The sequence below is a fragment of the Seriola aureovittata genome, chromosome 2 (genome assembly GCF_021018895.1).
Source record: "Seriola aureovittata isolate HTS-2021-v1 ecotype China chromosome 2, ASM2101889v1, whole genome shotgun sequence".
NCBI classification, from domain to species: Eukaryota; Metazoa; Chordata; class Actinopteri; order Carangiformes; family Carangidae; genus Seriola; species Seriola aureovittata.
The window spans coordinates 7224911-7244106 of NC_079365.1; the positions used below are offsets into that span (position 1 = coordinate 7224911).

The window sequence follows — 19196 nt, forward strand, 5'->3', positions numbered from 1 at the left end:
AACTGTCTCTTAGCCCTAAACTTTGCTGGTGGCTGGGGACGTTGTTCTTGTAGCCATCAGCCTATGCTGAGGTAGACACTCAAGCTGTGTCGCCTTCCACCTGGCTGTGTAAATTTAACCCTGAGTCCTGCTGCTCTCCTCGCTGTGTGTCTGTGACATCCTCTCAGGTAGGTGACCCCCTCCGCTCTTTGTCTGCTGTTTTGTCTTAATATTATCCTGGCAACACCAGTGAGTAATCTTATTCATCTGGCAAAAAAAAAAATATATATATACAGTATATATCTGGCTTTTGAAAACACATTTGAAACTTTTACGGGTGATGGTTAAATATCACCTCAGGCCATTTATTGCCTGATTGAACTTTTACAGATATGAGAGGTGAGGACTTTGCTTTCAGTTTCCTTCTCAATGAAATTAACACGTATCTCTTCAATATTGTATTTAGATTTTTATTATTCTTATTATTATTATTCTTTTATTATTCTATTCTCAATTATTCTTATCATTTTGAAATGTTTTATTTTTATTCAGATTTTCAGCTGTTCCTGACTCATGCTTTTATGGGGCTTGGAGTTAAATCAATTTATATCAAATTAAATATCTCATCCTGTATATGTTTCATGTATGTATATGTATTAATGTAAATAACGGTATTGAATGCATACCCATTAATCTTTCAATTAGGACAACAATTAACCCGCTAGTTAATTAACCACATTTCTTTGTGAAGCTCATATCTGAGAATTCAATTTGTTTAAAATGATTAAATCTAAATCTAAATGTGATTATTTCCACCTGTTTTAATATCTCGATTACTCAGTCCAGTATTCTTGGATCGGCTCTCCATCACATGCTGTCTCACACTCCTCTGGTATCAGGCTCATGTTGTATCAGTGGAGCTGGATATATTTAGCATTACAATAATGCTGTCTATCAGATTTTCTCACACTTTATCGGACACTATGAGCCTCTGCTCTTTCCTCTTCTCTTTCCTCTAAAGATATAGAGTGAGAGCGGCCTTGTATGTCAGTGTAGTTGCGATAATACTGCTCTACCAGTCTGAGCTTTCACAGTTTCTGTCACACTGAGTCATTCTTTATTTCGCAAAGGACAGTTAATGTACTTTTCATGCTTTTTTTCCCTCACCACAAGGACTAAAAACTGTATTACAATGCATTTTTTTCCTGGAAAAAAAAAAATTGCTTAAACATATGCACACTAGCACTAATTAAAACATCCCACACAAATCACAGATTTAGAAGACTGGTGTGAAAATGTCACATAATCTCCTCAGAAGTGTGACAGAGGTTGTTGTTAACACTCTCACTTTAAACACACTGCTGCAAACACGACCTCAAGTGTTTTTTTAATCATTATTTTTAGTTGGTGTCGTTCTGTTTGTCCACCCTGCACCCTCCCCGAGGACGTGTATTTTTTGCATTCTTCTAACTGACACACCTATTGTAGAAAGGCTACTCAGTGACTGTTTGGTCACTGGCTGCATCACCACATTTATAGAGCCATTTATTTTTAGTTTTTACTTTCAGCCACAGTCAAATGAGGATCCTAGAAAAGGAAGTTTGAAGAAACCTGCTGTCGAGAGATCTTATCCTTCAAGTTACACTGGTTGTTGTGAAGTGAAGAGCAGGGTGATGATGTAGTTGCTCCAATCAAAGTTACTCTAAATCACACAGTTGTTACTTACTGTGACCCGATCCTTCCCAGTGTGACCAAAAAATATAAAAATGCCCTTTCAGTTTAAGAAAAATGATGAAGATGCATTTGGCAGAAAAAGCACTGTCAATTTCTTACATCCATGCCATGGTCTTGCTACAGCTCGAGTCTGTCCCCGTCAGCATGGAGGATTCCTCAGAGCAGTCCCACTGGGTGTCTCCAGCTCTGCTCAGCTCAGACCCACTAGCTGGTTTCTCCTCCGAGCCCGTTCTGCTTCCTCCAGGGGAGGAGAGTGAGGCCTTTTTCTCCAGCCAGGACACAGACTACACCGGCCTGCCCTCCTTCTTCTCCAACCCAAGCCACAGCCGAGCACCGTCCACCTACAGACACAGCTCGGGTCAGTGCTCCCACCCGCTGTTATCCACCTAATTCACTTTCATATCCGCCATCTAAAACATGATCTGACTTTATCTATTCTGTCCCTCTCTTCCCCCAAAGTTCGACAGGTGTTCACCTCACCAAGCCTCCTCAGTAACCTCCAGCTGCTGGACGGGCCTGCCAGCCACTCCCTGAGCTCCCCCTACAACCCCACAGCCAACAGCTGGAGCAGCGGTCCTCTCACCAAGACCCCGCTGCACTCACACACCCCAACTTCCCTCTACACTCCAGGGGTCACCTCCTCCTTCACCACCTCTAGAGATGGATACCCTTCTCCGGGCAGAGAGGGCAGGGAGAGCCCCCGGCTTCAGGAGGCCCTAAAGGCCGAGCGCCTGAGCCCTCTGGGGGGGGTGGGAGCCAGCAGCAGCTTTCTTAATCTGACTCCTGCTGCTGGGAGTGTGTACACACCGTCGTCCCACTCCCACCCGCACATGCTGAGCCCCTACAGCTCATACATGACCAGTCCGCAGGAGTACAGCTCTGCTGCGCTATACAGCTCCGGGGGCTGGATGAGCCCCTCGTTCTCTCCTAAACTCCGCAACAAGATGAGGATATCCACTCCAGGTGAGGATACAGCGACACACCCATGGACAAGACAATCTCACCACAAGGTCCATTTAGTGGCTGTTCTGGATTTTTCAGTCACATTGCATGACTTTCCTCAGCAGATGGAGTTGTTGTGATGGAGATGTAGATGAAAGGTCAAAAATGAAACTCTCAGTCTCAACTTTAAAGCCAATTTTTTGGAATTTGAATGTCTACATTTCCATGACAACTGTGCATCTGCAAATAAATGCAACTAAATGGACTAAATGTGGGGCGATAGTTTTGTCAACAAAAGGATTTTGTTCATTAATGAGATATAAACCAGTCCTATATTCTCTGTATTATGAGTAAAAGTCATTGTAAAGTGTTTTCTATGTATTTTTGATTCTGAACAGAGGCCAGAGAGTGTGTCAACTGTGGAGCCACAGCCACCCCTCTGTGGCGTCGGGATGGTACAGGCCACTACCTGTGCAATGCCTGTGGACTGTACCATAAGATGAATGGCCAAAATAGACCTCTCATCCGACCCAAGAAAAGACTGGTATGGCCCACTGACGGCCCTCGCTTGGAATTACATGGATAATTTGTCATCGTCAGAGCAACTTCTAAACAATGATTATCCTCTTTTCTGTGTTTCAGATTGTCAGCAAGCGGGCAGGTACAATGTGTGCCAACTGTCACACAAGCACAACAACCCTGTGGAGACGCAATGCCAATGGAGAACCTGTGTGTAACGCCTGTGGACTCTACTTTAAACTGCACAATGTGAGTCACTCATCCAGATAAGATTCACACTTATATTCTTTACGAAGGAGCAGAGCACTTCACTCTGAATCTGCTTGGACATGAGGATTTAGAAAGTCTCATTCCTGTCTTTTCCCAGGTCAACCGGCCCCTCACCATGAAGAAGGACGGCATTCAAACACGCAACAGAAAAGTCTCCAACAAGAACAAGAAGAGCAAGAAGGTGGCCATGTTGGAGCAGTACTCTGAGGTGAATCAGCCATCTTCTCTGGACGACAATGGTGGGCACTTTTCCCTTGGCCCCGGGACTCTCCTGACCTACAGCCATGCACCACACCTTATCCCAGCGCCCTCCCCTCTGCACCCCTCTGCCTCCCTACCCTACACACACCACCTCAACACCGGCATGGTGCCCACACTGGTGTGAAAATACAAAACGGGCACCTTTGTATACCCTTGTACTCAGGAATCAGCGCACTTGCTTGCTTTACCACTTGTTTGTGTGGATTTGTACATATGTGTTTCTACACTGGATGTCACGTGAATGGAGTTTTATGTTTATTTTCACTGTATTTTTATTGGAAAACAACATTTTGTAGATAATTATCTTGATTAGGCCCTAGTTTGAAGTCAGATAAAATCACTCTGCGGGGTATGCTGCACATACAAACACACTGATAAGGAAATTGTTTCAGCTGTAAATATAAACACAAATCAGATTTGACAGCAATATCTGTGCCTCTTTTATTATTCATGATGTGAAATTATACTTTCCATTTGTGTTTTATGGTTCTGTTTTGTATTTGCGAAATTTATATCAGCCTACCATATTGAACTCTGCAGAGAAAATAATAAACGTGTGACTTATCCTGCTGGAGTAATGAAGGCTTTTGTTTTTAAAGTCATTTGAATTCTCAGTTCATCCGTTCAGCTCGGTGAACTGTCTACAGCAAAGCTCCTGTGTGATGTTATTGTACTCCCCTGCTCAGGTATAATAGCCTCTTTGTACGGGCACAGCTCCACTTTGACAGTGTAATTGAACATAGCGGGTATGCAAATCCCCTATTCCGCAGAAGTGACAAATATTCAACTAAAGTGCTACACTTACCCCTGGTTTTATATTTAGACCAGCGCTGCCAGTTGGTGAACAAGTGGGCTTCAGGTTCAACACAGCAAACACAAGCTCATGTTTGTATTTGCTATTAGTCATCAGTGGTTGTGTGCTCATAAAAGGGGATTTTGTCATACATAAAGTTTCCACTCTGCTGTCGCACTTGAATGCAAAGGTCAGAGGCTACGCGGAAGCCGCTTGATAATGACTGGTAACAACATATTTCATTACATCATAGCTCTTTACAAGATAAATTTCATTTCTCCCCAAAGACGGACACCAGAAAGCTGAAGCTGCAACAGACGAACTGTAAATGCCCTGAGGTGAAGTGTGTTTATGTCATTGCTCCAGAAGTATTCAGATGCTTTACTTAAGCAGAAGTAGCAATACCACAATGTAAAAAAAATACTTCATTCAAAGTAAAAGTCCTACATTCAAAATCTTGCTTAAGTGAAAGTACAAAAGTATTGAGTATAAAAGTAAAAGTATAAAAACCAAAACTTTACCAAAACTAACCAAAGTTATAGTATATTAGGTATTTTATCAAGGGGTTATTATTACTAATATTTAAATATATATCAGACATGTAAGACACCATTCACTGTTACAATTTGTAGGTAAATTCAAAAACTTACAACCTTAGTTGTATTAGGTTTTTTCATCTGTAATGATGCATCATGTTTTGTTAACTGGTCATGTGTATTTGAAAAATATTAGTCTGGAAAGTAAAAATATCTACAAATAAATATAGTTTGGTACGTTACTCCCCTATAAAACATGGTAGATCAAAAGTATAAAATAGCAGAAAATGAAAAATATTCAATCAAAGTCAAAGTATGTCAAAACTACACAAGCTTTACTTCATCATACAGTTTTATGTAGATTTTAGTGACACTTTGACTTCTTGACATTTTCAGACATATTGGGCCACTGTGATTGTTGATATCCAGTTCATCCTGAACCAGATATATACAACTGTTTCTTTATGATCAAAGTTGTGTCCATGTCGCTGTCACTGATCAGATCAGCTCTTTCAGGGAAAGTCCTTTGACAGAACCTACAGCAAAAGATAACTCAAAAACCTATCAAAGAAAAACATGAAATGCATTACATCCTCCAAGTGCAAGTTCCTTAGCATTTCATTTAAAATGCCATGCAGTACACACAGCACAGTAGTACAGTATGTATATGTAGTGTATTTTTTTATGCTGAGCAGCAGGGCAGGGGTAGTTCACTCAGGACTGGGGGATGACTGATATGTTATCACTGGGGCCACAGACACCAAACCATCCACCTGCCGCTGGCACCGCCACTCTCACACTCCCTGTCAGTTACTGAGAGAGGGGCACCGTGTGCTCTTTAGGTATTTAGACATGACCTTCAGAAGAGTTATGATAAACAAATGAATACATCATTAGTATCATCTGAAAGCCAACAAAGGGCAACTGTAAGCGGACCGGTGCCGTTCTAGATTTGTTCCATTTATTTTAGTTAACTCGTATTTTCTAAAATCAGTCTGTTATGTTTGGGTTGAATCAGTCCATCCAGGTTTCATAATCTGTGGCCACGTGCACACACACGCACACACACACACACACACACAGACACAAACAAAACGCTTCACTTGAGACGAATGTATAAATGATCACTAACACAGTTTTAGCAGCAGATGATGTGCATGCTTCAGTGCAGACGTCAGGGAGAAATAAGACTTTCATTTAAGCATATGGTTTCAGCTTCATGAGCACGGCCCTGTGAACATCTGGGCACAGCACCCAGTCGTGACACGTTTGACACACACACACACACACACAAATGCACACACGCACGCACACACACACACACACGCACGCACACACACACACACACGCACGCACGCACACAGATGCCCGCACATGCACACTTCTGGGTGTATTGGTGATAAATCAACTCTGGGGAAGAATTTTTGATGAGAAGCATTTTGTCACGTTGCAAATGGGTGAGTAGAGCTAATGTATTATATTTTTATCTCTTCTTTTGTTTCATTATCACTCAACCACTGTTGCGCTTAACACCTCCTGAGTCCCCCAAGAACTCGATGATGGAATTTAGTATTGATGCCCTGTGAAATAACGCAATAAGACGGGGGGGTTTCCGTCAGAATCCATTTACCATATGTACCTAAAGTTTACCCTAAATCACACTAAAGCAAAGAAATCCCATCATTTCCCTCTGCAAGAATTAGCAGAATCAGTGAAGGTAATCGTGAGACAAGGAACTGAGAAAAAAAAAAAAAAGATATGAAATGTAAAAATTCAGTATTCTTTGGCAAGTGTGTCCATAATTTATACTCTTCCTTAACTGTCTCTATCTGCTGTTTATCTGTTGCAGCTGCCAGCTCTGCTCTGGGGAAATGGGCAACAAATGACAGGGATAGATTAGCAACCACAGGCCTGCTCCTGTTCACTCACACAGCCATCCGTTAGTGGCCTTTTCTCTCAGACTGAGCACTTTTGTTTCTTTTCCCATTCACCCTGTTTTGCCGTTAGTTGTATGAGAAACATTTAGGGACGTAAGTGATTTGATAAGGAGTTGTTTTATCTTTGAGTATGAGAGGCATCAGGATAGATTCAGCCCACCTCTGTGCAAATTCATCTTTTGATTGCGAGTCACTTTAAACAGCTCACTTCCTGAAGGATTGAACCAATGCATTTCTGACTAACGGATGTCCACACAACAGTGTTACATCTACAGTGGGAAATAAATTATCCCTAAATGCATATAGCCACAGCTTGATGTATAGTAATGTCATTCTGAAATATCTGGTACACAAGCACCCCCAGATGGTAGAAACACAACACTGCAGCTCCAGTTTTCCCCCCAACTGACGCTATGCACAGGATGTAAAACCCTCAACACTGCAGTTCAGAGATAACAGGCATTTATGTGTATTTGTGTAGTTCTCATTGTCATCTACGCTGCCGATGAACGTTATGATGAACTGAGAGGAGAACATTACATCTTACTTTTCAGACTATGACACCAGGAGCACTGAACGAAGAATATGAAACAAAATACTTCTTGTAAATGGAGAGATCTTGTAAATTCAGACACACTTTGTGTACAGCTTCTTATGTAGTCTCCATGATAACATACGTGTCTGTCAGTGCATGTTAGCATAAAGAATATGATGTATATGAGTGGAGTTTTTCTGGTCAAAAACATTATTAAAGCATTCCACCATGTGCAGTATTTTTATTTTTTTATTTTATTCATTTGGAACTATTTCGGACATACTTGATCTATTTGACAGATTCATTGTTGTATCAGTCTATTTGCATATATCATGTATGGGTGTGGTGACCAGAAGGTGTTCTTTTCATTAATGTTGAATGTGAATGAATCCACAAGGTAATAAATCATTAAATCAGACAATTGTAATAGTGCATAACGTCTCCCGAAAGGATTCACAACATTGTCAGCTGCTTTTGTTAAGATTCTGTCTTCATTAAATATAAATTTGTTTCCCCTGTATCTGAAAATGGTCTGGAGCCTGGATAGTTCATTTCTTTATGTAATAAATAAGAAATTTTTACAGGAATATGTGATGACGCTGTGAGCCCTATGGAGGATATAATGCACAATTACAGTGTGGTGGGCTCAGGACTCAGTTTGGCAGTAAGCTGTAGACATGTGTGTATTTTCACACAGGGTTTTTCAGACAGTCGATAAAACAAAACAAAATAAAGACACAAGAAAAACATAAATATATTTATTTTTTGAAGCATGCCTTAACTCCAGTACAGCCAACAAAAGGAGCTGAGCATTACACAGTGAATAGGAAATATAACTTATATTTTCTGTCTGCTGTCAGTTCGTCAGTCATAAAAATTGGTCCTTGGATATCGCACGAAGAAAAAAAAAAAAAGCAGTCTCATCAAACCGCCTCAGTCTTTTTCACTGTTTTTTTTAGCTTATCAGGTTCATTTAAAGCACTTTCAGTCTGGCAAGTTAACAGCCTTTAACGAGTCAAAATCTCTGCTGTGTGTTAAAAAAAATTAAAAGACACAGGACAAAGCGGGGTGAGAGGTACAACAGCTCACCAAGCTACATGTTATGGATACTCCCACAAACTGCTTTAGCCGATCCACATTCTGTCAGTGCACAAGCAGACTGGGCTTTTTGTAAACATTAACTATTTAGTTGTATTTCTGTTGGCGTAGCATTACACAGGGTGTGCCGTGGTGAACGACATGCAGGCACCTTTAATGTTTCTTAACGATGAGCACGCCCATCAGCACTCCTGCCAACATCGCCACTCCAACTAGCAGCCACCTCCTCACAGCCTCCCGAGATCTCCTCGCTTCTGCAGCGGCGTCTTGCCCAAACATCTCAGCAAAGCAGTCCTGACAGAAAAAGAAGGGGAGAAATTTTGTAAATAGGCAATGTTTAGGTTTCTTTCCATCCATCCAAGGAATATTTTTGCAGAAAGATTTATGTATGTGTAGATATACTTTCCATTCTTTAGTCCTATGTTTCTAATATACACGTTCTGTTTGTAATCTAAAGTATTGTCACTGCTGTATAAACAAGGAAAACGAAACAAATTTTTCATTAAAAAAAAAAAAAAAAAAACTTCTAGAAAATTGTTGAAATTAAATATGCAAATGTTTTTTTTGGTTTGCACTGAAACAAGAAGCAAAAAAAAAAAGAAATCCTACAATGAACTGGATAATATTAAAAACTCAGTACCTTTTAAAAGTAAAAATTATTTCAGAAAAAGAAAGTGTTCTATACTGCAGGAGTGTTTAAGATATTTTTAGGGACATTTTGACATTTTTTTTCCACATTACTCTGAGTTGCCGTGGAATAATTTGTAACTGCTGTGAATCCAAGCTGACAGCAGCTGTTGTCCTCAGAGAGAATCAAGCTTTTTTGCTTTTTTTTTTTTTTTTTTAAATTGTGCATCACAGTTTTCGATGCACAGATCCAACTTTTATCTCTTCAGACAATTCCAATACTTCACCCCTGGGTATCAGAGTGCTGATCTGATAGCAATGCTCTTTATGTCCCCACATTTAAAATCTGTACACCTCACTGTGTGGGGATCATTTTAATGTGAAGCATCATGAAGTGAGAGATTGTTGTGGCACTACTACCTTGAGTGAATGACACCATAATTGAATGAATGTAATTTATAGTAGACACACTGAATTTTAGAATTATATTGACAACAATTTTATCCTATCAATCACATTATGGTCAATACCCAATCTGTGTCAGAGAGCCTCTGTTGGCGCTGATTTCGATTTGTCACAGCGCCTTAAATAAAGCTGTATATTGAGTTCATCCCCTGGAGACTCACCCAGCCTCCTTGGCTCTGGATCCACGGACTGATGTGCTCATCCAGGTACATGGTCATCCAGTCTGCGATACGGGAAACCAGCTCGCTCATATTCTTCTGTATGCATTCCACACACAGTACACCCCCAAAGGCAAACAGGCCCACTATACGTCCCCAGTTGACTCCATCCTTGAACAACTCATCCATCACACTCTTAAAGCTGTGGTATGCAGTGTCAGGAGTGATGTCAAGCTGCGTGGAAAGGTCACTAAACGCTTGGTTGAAGAGCAATTCAAATTCGTCAGCAGAGTCCTTAAGGGCTGACTTTACGGCCTCTATGCCACCATGCGGGGGCGAGGACGTCCCGGGCTGACCACACCTGTCACTGCTGTTGACCAACAAGCCATTACTGGCAGCTGAGCTGGCCTTGTCTCCCTCAGTCCTTCCACCAGCATCCTCTGGCCTCAGCAGTGAGGTTGGGCAGTTACTTTGAGACAGTTTGTAGCTTATGAAGAACTCCACCAGCTCTCTGTTGCTGTACGACATTATTTCCACACTGTGAACCTCCGACACACAGCCAGTCTAGTCAGATCCCAAGGTTTCTCCTGCCATTCCTCTCAGTCTGTCGGCCGGACATTAGTGCTTCTTCACCTTGTGTTGCAGCTTGCAAGAACAGTCTGAAAGCACACATGGATGATTAAAGATTACATTAATTCATGTCAGCAAATGTTTTTGCAAACTGTGCTGCTGTATTTTAACATCCATTGGTTTTCCTTCATTTCTGCACCTTATGAAATCTACCAAGAGACTCATGAAACTTGTTTGAGTTGTATAATCCATCAAGTCTGCAAACATTTTAGTCACATTATCATTGCTGGCTCTTACAATCAGTGCAGATCGATTTGAAATATGTGCATTGAATTAGCACACAATGATAAAGTGTAATAAAAAAAAAAGGAGAAAGCAACAAAGAATGCCCACTGGATATTCCCTGCATGATTCAGCAATCTGCCGAAAGATTTTCCTGATGCATAAAAATGAATGGAAAGTACTGGATAACTGAGATGGCAAGAGAATCGCATCCAAAACAACTGCAGCAAACATTTGAAACATGAGCTAACAAACATTAGCCAGCTAGCTGACGCGGAAAATTGGCATTGTGAAATCGAGTTCCGATGTATATCGAGCTAAATATGTGCGCTTAGATGTCAGTCTGCCACCGCTGACAGCTCTGGTTGCAAGTCACGTAGATACTACCAGTTTTAGCTTCAGTTGCTAACTAGCTGTTTATAAACAGTCCACAAGAAACGCATCAAAAACAGCTACAAACTACATCCATGGGACTGGTGAGAGGCAAAAATTGACAGGTATACTTACAACTGCTTACAGATTGTTTTCCCTCTGAGAGTGCAGCTACGGAGTTGGTAAAGGCTGTAGATGTGCATGCAGACACAATATGGACATTATTGCAGCTGCAGACTCTCTGTGGCCTGGACAGTGATGCACGCTGGAAGTTGGCCAATTCAGCTACTGTACGAGCCAGAAGTCCCGCCTCCTGCTGCTCCTGCACCAATCAACGTCTGAGACACACCGGAAATAAGGGGGCCCGTGAAATGACAGACACGATCAGCTCGTAAGAAACGGTTGCAGTTTTTTTAACCACTTCTTGTAAATAAAGCTTTTTTAGTTTTAAGTGTGTGTATTTTTATTTTTTGAAAGTATTAATTAACACAGTGGTGGTCGATGATAAATTAAAAGTTACGTAGTGTGTGATATCTTGTCGATCATAAAATCCACTCAACATAAAAACAGAAGAAAAAAAAAACTTCGATCTTTTCTCTCCCTGAAACTATTTCCTGTAAAAACTAAAAACTGAGTTTTAGGTTTATCTTCCACAACTTAGCTATTGAGATCAGGCATCAATCACATTAAAATCCTTCCTAAGGACTTATTTTGCTGCTTTGTAACTTTTAAAGCTCCATGAAGTTCAGTGTTAAAAATCTCTGTTTTCACAAGACTATGCACAAAAGATCATTTCAGAGACTGAGTGATTGGTGTAGGAAAAAGAAAATAAAACGTTTTTATTAAACAAACATTTTTATTAAAACGTGTACATAAGCAATTAGCATATCCTACACTTTCTAAATGTGAAATGACAACGTTATACAGTTCTTTGTCACAGTTGAGAAAAAAAACCTATGGAAGTAGGGAAGTTGGCATAATCATAAATCTTGTGACCATTAACCAGTGAATAACAGATTTCATGAAGAAACTAACAAAGAACAATGGCTAAAATATATACAGTGTCACTTACATATGCCATATATTTATGCACTATAATGTATCTTTTTTCCGTCTTTCCAACATTGGTAACGAGGTCAAGATGTGGAAATAAGAGTTTTATTGACCCATGCCATTTGAACACTTATTTGTTATTTGTAACTGTCTGTGGACCTGTTTTTTTTCCTTCACCCTAGTTAATACCCTTTAAAGCTGAACTGTTACTCAACCAAGGCACACCGCTAAGCAGGGACACTAACAGAAAGTCATCCAAGCAGTTGCTTTCCCATCTTGCAAAGGGCTCTCCTTCTCTCTAGAGGAATCGTCTCTCTTCACAGATTCAGTCTCTTCTGTCAGGTTTGCTGGCTCCTGGAATTTTACATTCTCGAGTTGGTTCGTGTCAATATTTCCATTCTCAGTAGGTCTCACTTCTATCTCTGGTTCACTGTCTGAATCAATTGAAATGGTCTCTGTGCATGTACTGAGTTTTAAGGTACAGTTTAGTGTCTCACACTGCTTGTTTTGGTCTGTGTTTGGAGTGCCAGACTTGAGGCCTCCAGATCTCCCCACTGAGGAGCCCACAATCTTGCTCTCTTCAAAGATCAACTCATGCTTAACTTTCTTGAGAGCTTGCATGTCGAAGCCGAGCAGCACAGACACTTTCTTGGTCTCACATAGTCTCTCACACGTCCTTTGCTTGCTTGCAAAGTGACTGGAAATGTCGGATTTCCACAGCCACAGACCCGCAGACAGCTTTTCCTCTTCCTGAGGAGAAAGGTATGGTCGTCGGTTAAAGTAGGCTGTCAGGAAATCTTTCCTGGCCTCATATGTCTTGTGCTCATAGCTTCTCGGATCCAGAGCAAGGCCATCAGATTCAACCTGATTTCCAATGGTATTGGTGGAAATCTTGGACTCCTTGCCAAGTTTTATCCTCTTGGGGTTGTATGTGCCCTGCGCTGGTGGCTGCCTCTTGAGGAAGCCAGCCCCCGAGGAGTTGAGAGTCAAGGCAGATTTAAAGCCTTGGCTTGCCTGGTTCCTACCAACAGCCCTGCACTGCACAAGATGCAGTGTTATTGTGGAGGCCACCATGTTACTGGTGTACACTCCTAAGCAATGAATACACTTGTATGTCATCTTTTTTTCAACAGGATGCATTGTTTGGAGCACTTGGTGTCGCTCCCTCAGATGCATAGACAAAGCATCGGAGATGGGACCTTTGAGGATGGTGAAACACAGCGGACACAGAGTCTTCCCCACCTCACTCTTGTGAGTCGTGGAAGGGAAATTTCTACTAAGTGGTTCACTTTTCTCAATCATTCTTGGAGCTGTTAGCTTGACCAGAGGTGGAACATTATTCTGAGCCGGTGCAGGCTGATCTTGACCATTGATAGATTCCTTCATGTTAAAAGTGAGAACAACCAGCTGAACATTACTGGACTTATCTTGTTTAATGGTGAGATCGAAGGTTAGCGGTGTTGCACCGGGAGGTCCGACAAAGTCATCAGGGTGAGCCTGAGCCACATGCTCTATGATTTTTTCAACATTGTGGAAAGCAGAGTGGCACTGTGGACAGGTGAGCCCATGGATTAGCATGTGGTTAAGCAGTGTGTCACTGGGAAGATAGCGGTTGCAAAGCAAACACTTGCTAGTGAAGTTGTGGATTTTCATGATGTACTTGGCCAGTGCCCACACTTTCTTTGCCTTGTGTGCACTCTCAAAATGAGCACTGTAGAGGTTTTCAGGAAAAAGCTCATTGCAAACTGTACATATCTTCCACTTCTGTGTCTGGGCTGTGTTTACACCAGTAGCATTATTTTCAGCCACAGTGCTGTTGCCAGCAACTGTGACACGTACCTGATTGGTTACGATGGGTGACTGACTTTTAACGACAGGGCCCGTTGGCTTTAAATAGCCAATCACTGGTTGTGCTGTTGCCTCCGCTCTAAGTGGGTGGCCCCTGCTAACGATCAGAGGGGCTTTCGGAGTCACGACTGGCAAGGTTTGAGACCTTGAGACAACAATATTAGCGTGGCCAATCATGGTGGTGACTTGAGCACCAATGCGCTCGTGGTACTCTATAACATGCTGTACTAAAGCCTCATAGCTACGAGTGGTAAACTGGCAGCGTTTACAGAGGATGTTGTTACCATTGACTGAATTAGCACCATTTTTGACAGATGATTCAGAAACCATACCAAGATATGGTGAGACAATATGTTGAAAATGTTCCCTGTAGATGTGCCTTCTCACAACATTGTAGAGTGTGTCCCGGAACGTGCATTTTTTGCAAAAGTACATTGCTCTCTCCACGCCATCTCCCTGTCTTGCTCTATCAAAAAATGCTTTGTCCTTCTTTTGCAGCGCAGTTGCCTGTGAGCTCCCATAGTTATGACGTGCTGAACTGGGTAAGTGGAATATTTTAACATGCGTCTCCAAAGTTCTCTTGCTTGCAGTGAATGTGCAGTATGGACAGTTGAGCAGAATTTTACTCTCAAAGATTTTCCTGTGTACATTGCGGAAGTGATTCTTGTAGCCTGAGTAGTACTTGGAAGAAAATGGGCACTCTGTGCAGCAAAATGGCTTTGATCTGTATTCCTAAAGGACATCAGTGGAAAAAAATGGCTTTAAGATAAATATGGTGATATGTGCATAAACATTTGAAAACAGATTGGACACAGAAATAAGATATACCTGTGGTTTGGAGTATGATGGATCCCATGCGCAGATATCAAGGCAAAGACTGCCCTTTACAAATTGCTCATTAGGGCAAAACTCTTTGAACTCCTATAGGATGAATTAAAAAGACAAATAAATATCAAATTCAATAAGTGTGTGTTTATGTACAAAGTGGCATGTTTGACAGTTCACAATACTTCGTAATTATTAGCCACACTGGCTTTTGACAAATCTTCCTGAGTGTTAAGTTACTATTTGATTCACATTTGAGATTAAATAATTTCTAAACAGACTTTAAGACCCTCACAGAGATAAATAATAAAAAAATATACACCTACTTACACATATAACTGTAATTATTTTCAAACATGAACGATAATAAGATGCTCCATTTTAAGTAATGTTTCTCAATTTAATTTAGAGATTCTGCAACATAACAAATGCAGCTATACATACACTCACCTCAGCTGCCTCCTTACAGTACTCCAGGCCAATGTCCCCAAGTGCTTTTTTCACTTGTTTTCTAGCTCTCCTGATTCTTGTAAGGTTATTCACTGGGAGTTGATACATCTCTCCTGGCAAACAGAAAATTACTGATTAGTCCGAGGATGGCTTAATGTAAATTCGCCAATAAGGTATTACAGAATTTAACACTATCGTTCAATCTCTACATCATGAGGGAGTGCCGTCATAAAACAGGTGACACGCCCTTTCAATACTTGTCTCCATTCAATAAATCACTGTCGGCATATTTACTTATGCGTTATCTACGTTCAGAGCCCCAGTTTCTTCAGGGGCCCAGTGCTGTTTCAGTGGACATGCTTAGCCTTCACTGGTTGAATGCTGGTTTGACCAGCAACATTAAATCAGAGAGCGGGTCTGTGACCTTTCCTGCGCCACCATGTCCAATCATTACGGGAATCGAGCTTTGCAGAACATGTTGTGGTTTGCTTTGTATGCTAGCGTTACTGTGTTAGCCTGGGTTAGCACTGTTTCCTGCTCTTCTCGGCTTGGTCACCTACTTAGCATCAAAGCTAGCGATGCATAGCCAGGTGGCGTTATTTATTTCTCCATTTCACAGACGAAATCAACCGATGCGTTTTACTCACCTCGTGATGCGTCTTAAGGCTAGCTTCACACAGGGTTGCCTCGCTACATAAATGGCTAACAAAGAAGGACGTGCACTGATGGTGATGTTCGCTCTCCTCAAAGCCGGTGCTGATGCTCAACAGCTCCACGGCTAGCTAACGACGCTGGCTAGTTAGCAGTCACATCTGTTTTGCTGCAGCTGCTAGCTAGCTGTGGGGACAAAGAGCAGGGCAGAGTGGTGCACATCTCATGAAAACAGTAGACTCCAAAGTTGAAGACTGCCAGCACCACCCGGTGTCCTCTGAGTACTTCTTTTACTTGCACCGGTGGTCAGGCCAGCCTGCTAGCTAACGTTACCTATTCCTAGTGAGCCAACTCTCAATCCAAAATGGCGACGACAAAAAGACGGAAGTCGTAGCAGGGAGCAGAGCAGAGCAGAGCAGAGGATGGATGACCAAAACTTTGTATTCATTGTGGTCGTATTGTTACAATGCTTTATTTTCAATGACATACAAGCCAACATTATTGTTCAGGAATCCAGAGTCATTCAAACACAACCCTTTGCAGTTCACTTACTCTTGCTACAACCAAGATAAACGTTTACACTGATTTATTTCCCACAAATGAGCACATGAGCTCTGCCTCTAAAGTCTACAACTAGAAAGAGACACTTCATAATGTTATATAACAGTTACGGCAGATATAGTTGTGTAAAAAACAAGAGGCAGGCTTATAGACAGTTGTCATTCCAGTGGTTCCATCATTTCCAGTACAACAGTGCGAGGGCCTGTCATGACCAGTCTGGTGATGGTCCTGTAGTCCAGGTAGAGAACACACTGGCCATTCACCTGGCACACAAACTGCCTCACCTAGAATATTATAACAGGTACATTGGTTATGTGTTTGTCCCATTTATAATTTTCTCTCTTGGTGCCAAATGTGTAACACGCATCTAACCTTGACTCCAGCAGCTGCTGCAGGGCTTCCAGGGTCAACCGCCTGCACATAACAGGGAGCCATGCCTCTGACCACAAAGCCCCAGCCCAGGGCGTCTCCTAACACCTGGGATCAAGGTGAGAGGTGAGAGATTAATTAGAGTTTACACACACACAGGTGAGACACAATTTCATTAGTTCAGATTGAAAAATAATCTGTTCAAAATAATCTGAACTATGAAGGAGCCAAAATGTGTGCATGCTTTGTTTTAAGTGGGTAATAGATGAGAACGGTTTCATGATATCACAAAACCTGCAGGCAAAAACTCACCCTAGGTAAGTTCCATTTTAAAGACGATGGCATTGCGGATAAGGCTTTAATTACCCCTTTGTGGTCTTCAGGGGGATGTTGTTCAGGTTATACTGAATTAATGCAATAAAATCCTAGAAATTACATAAATGTAAAATCATATATAGCCCATCTTAACTCACCGTCAACACTCTCTTGATGAAGGGTGCACCAGGTGCCAATAACTCTTCACATGTGAAATTTCGTGTAAGGACTGTAAAATCATGAAAATATTTAGTTTTTATGCTTTTACAAGCAAGCCATAACATTGTAAATGCTAGTACTTAATTGACATTTTCAGACATTTGTCAGATGAATATTAGTTACACACTTGCCTGATTTAGGATTGCATCTCACCACTGAGGTTGAAGACAGATGGCCAAGAGGTAGAAATACAGCAGAGTTGATCTGAAGGGAATTTAAGCTGCCTCGACGCCCACTTGTAACCTGTTTCACGTCTTTACTCAATGCCACTAGAACGAAATTAGTAGTGAGTTTATTGTGCAATAGTTGGCATTCACAACAAAGTGTATAAAGTGTAAAGAGGGCAGATAACTTTTTTTGTTTACCAGATTGGAAAGCACTGTTGCCTTCCTGGGGCGGGTTTTTGCGCACAACAAATGGACTGTCAGAATGGTTGTCCTCTTGTATCGGCACTGCCACACCTTCATCAGTGTCTTGCTCACTTTCATTTAACAGTTCAGACAGGCGGCGTCGACGGCGAAAATTGATGCAGAACTGATAGAGTAGTCCACTGTCAAAAAAATCATGCTTCTTTGCCACTAGTGGTGGGACAGAGAGAGAAAAAGCAACAGTAGAACAAGTTTGAGAGTTAATGGGATTTTTCGTAAAAGAGCTGATAAGTGTCTGCTTTAGATTGCAGGTCCCAGTTTGCCACCCAACGATAGCAACCACTGTCGGCCTGCTCGTTTTTAGTATCATGCATCAAAGTTCAAATGAGGGCTCTCCTCACCGTGCTGAATGATGCCATGCTCCTGCAATGCGCGGCACAGCTCTAGTCCCCGACGCCGGCTCTCTGCCTCTCCGTTCTGAAGGAGCCAGTCAATCAATTGGCAGCCAGGAAAGGAGCGCTGATATGCAACACCATGCTCCTCTCTCAACTGCAGAATGGAGTTCTTGTCCCCAATGAGGCTGAAGAAACAGACGCAAAACCACAGATCAGGTTTATTCATAACATGCAAATTACTTCAAATCTGGAAGGCTCATTTAAACCATTCAAAGTTGCCAAGATACAGCATACCTGACGAGATTTTAACCAGACCCTATTTATCATACTGATATGTATGTGATCCTTAGTATGATTGACACTATACTGCTGATCCTGCGGACCAAGAGGCTTGCAGCACAAACACAACAACTCTTACTGTTCATACAGCCGTTGTCCTCGCATGAAGATTTTCACCTCTGTATTGAAGGGAAATGTGCCATCATCTTTGCGGAAACGGTACAGCAGTTTGGCATCCTTGAATACAGGCCTCTTATCACAGACTAAGAGAAGACAGCATTTAGTTCCAAAATCAGACTTGAAATTAGTGAGTGTCTAACAAAAGGTCTTGGCTTGCCTAGATGCTTCCCTCTTACCGTGATGAATGATGTCATGATCCATGAGTTGCTGCATGAGACAGACAGCTGTCGCTCGATCTGGAGCTACCTTATGGCTCACAAGCCAGTCTATAAGCTCCTGTGCTACGAAACAGTTGGGATACGTGCGCAAGTGGTAGCGTCGGTCCTTAATCAGTTTCCCATCGTGAAGTCTCAACCTTCAAATGAAGTTTGAAATGAACCATAATCCTAACTTGAAGTTTAACATTAGCCACATATCTTGACATAAATCTCAAATCTTATAAGAAGTTTTTTTTATATATTTGAATTGGTTATATTTTCAGTCTGACTGCCCATACCTGAGTTGTTCTCCAGCGATCATAACTTCAGCCTTACGTTGTCTAGCCATGGCTTTTCTCCCAGTGCTACTTGTTCGCTCCATGTTTGTTATCTCAGGATGAGAAAGTA

At 41.7% G+C, this 19196-nt stretch overlaps 4 protein-coding genes across 4 annotated transcripts; 1 reads left to right on the forward strand and 3 right to left on the reverse strand.

Annotated features, from left to right (window-relative positions):
* Nucleotides 1-6: 6 nt before the first annotated feature.
* gata1a (GATA binding protein 1a) lies at nt 7-3979 on the forward strand. The gene is made up of 6 exons (XM_056386177.1): nt 7-167; nt 1837-2071; nt 2173-2676; nt 3054-3199; nt 3298-3423; nt 3542-3979. Exons 2-6 carry the CDS (start codon nt 1858-1860, stop codon nt 3827-3829), a joined length of 1278 nt encoding a protein of 425 aa, XP_056242152.1. The 5' UTR covers nt 7-167; nt 1837-1857; the 3' UTR covers nt 3830-3979.
* A 4269-nt stretch (nt 3980-8248) lies between these two features.
* Nucleotides 8249-11357, reverse strand: LOC130183828 (bcl-2-like protein 1). The gene is made up of 3 exons (XM_056399552.1): nt 11214-11357; nt 9858-10513; nt 8249-8898 (listed from the first exon to the last, which is right to left on the reverse strand). Exons 2-3 carry the CDS (start codon nt 10380-10382, stop codon nt 8758-8760), a joined length of 666 nt encoding a protein of 221 aa, XP_056255527.1. The 5' UTR covers nt 10383-10513; nt 11214-11357; the 3' UTR covers nt 8249-8757.
* Nucleotides 11358-11887: 530 nt separating this feature from the next.
* On the reverse strand, nt 11888-16248 carry adnpa (activity-dependent neuroprotector homeobox a). Its single transcript, XM_056399541.1, has 4 exons — nt 15902-16248; nt 15255-15367; nt 14808-14900; nt 11888-14711 (listed from the first exon to the last, which is right to left on the reverse strand). Exons 2-4 carry the CDS (start codon nt 15360-15362, stop codon nt 12372-12374), a joined length of 2541 nt encoding a protein of 846 aa, XP_056255516.1. The 5' UTR covers nt 15363-15367; nt 15902-16248; the 3' UTR covers nt 11888-12371.
* Nucleotides 16249-16614: 366 nt separating this feature from the next.
* Nucleotides 16615-19170, reverse strand: si:dkeyp-97e7.9 (DEP domain-containing mTOR-interacting protein). Its single transcript, XM_056399565.1, has 9 exons — nt 19088-19170; nt 18768-18946; nt 18551-18674; nt 18139-18317; nt 17735-17947; nt 17501-17638; nt 17309-17379; nt 16839-16943; nt 16615-16750 (listed from the first exon to the last, which is right to left on the reverse strand). The coding sequence occupies exons 1-9, from the start codon at nt 19168-19170 to the stop codon at nt 16625-16627; spliced, it is 1218 nt and encodes a 405-aa protein (XP_056255540.1). The 3' UTR covers nt 16615-16624.
* Between the last annotated feature and the right edge of the window lie 26 nt (nt 19171-19196).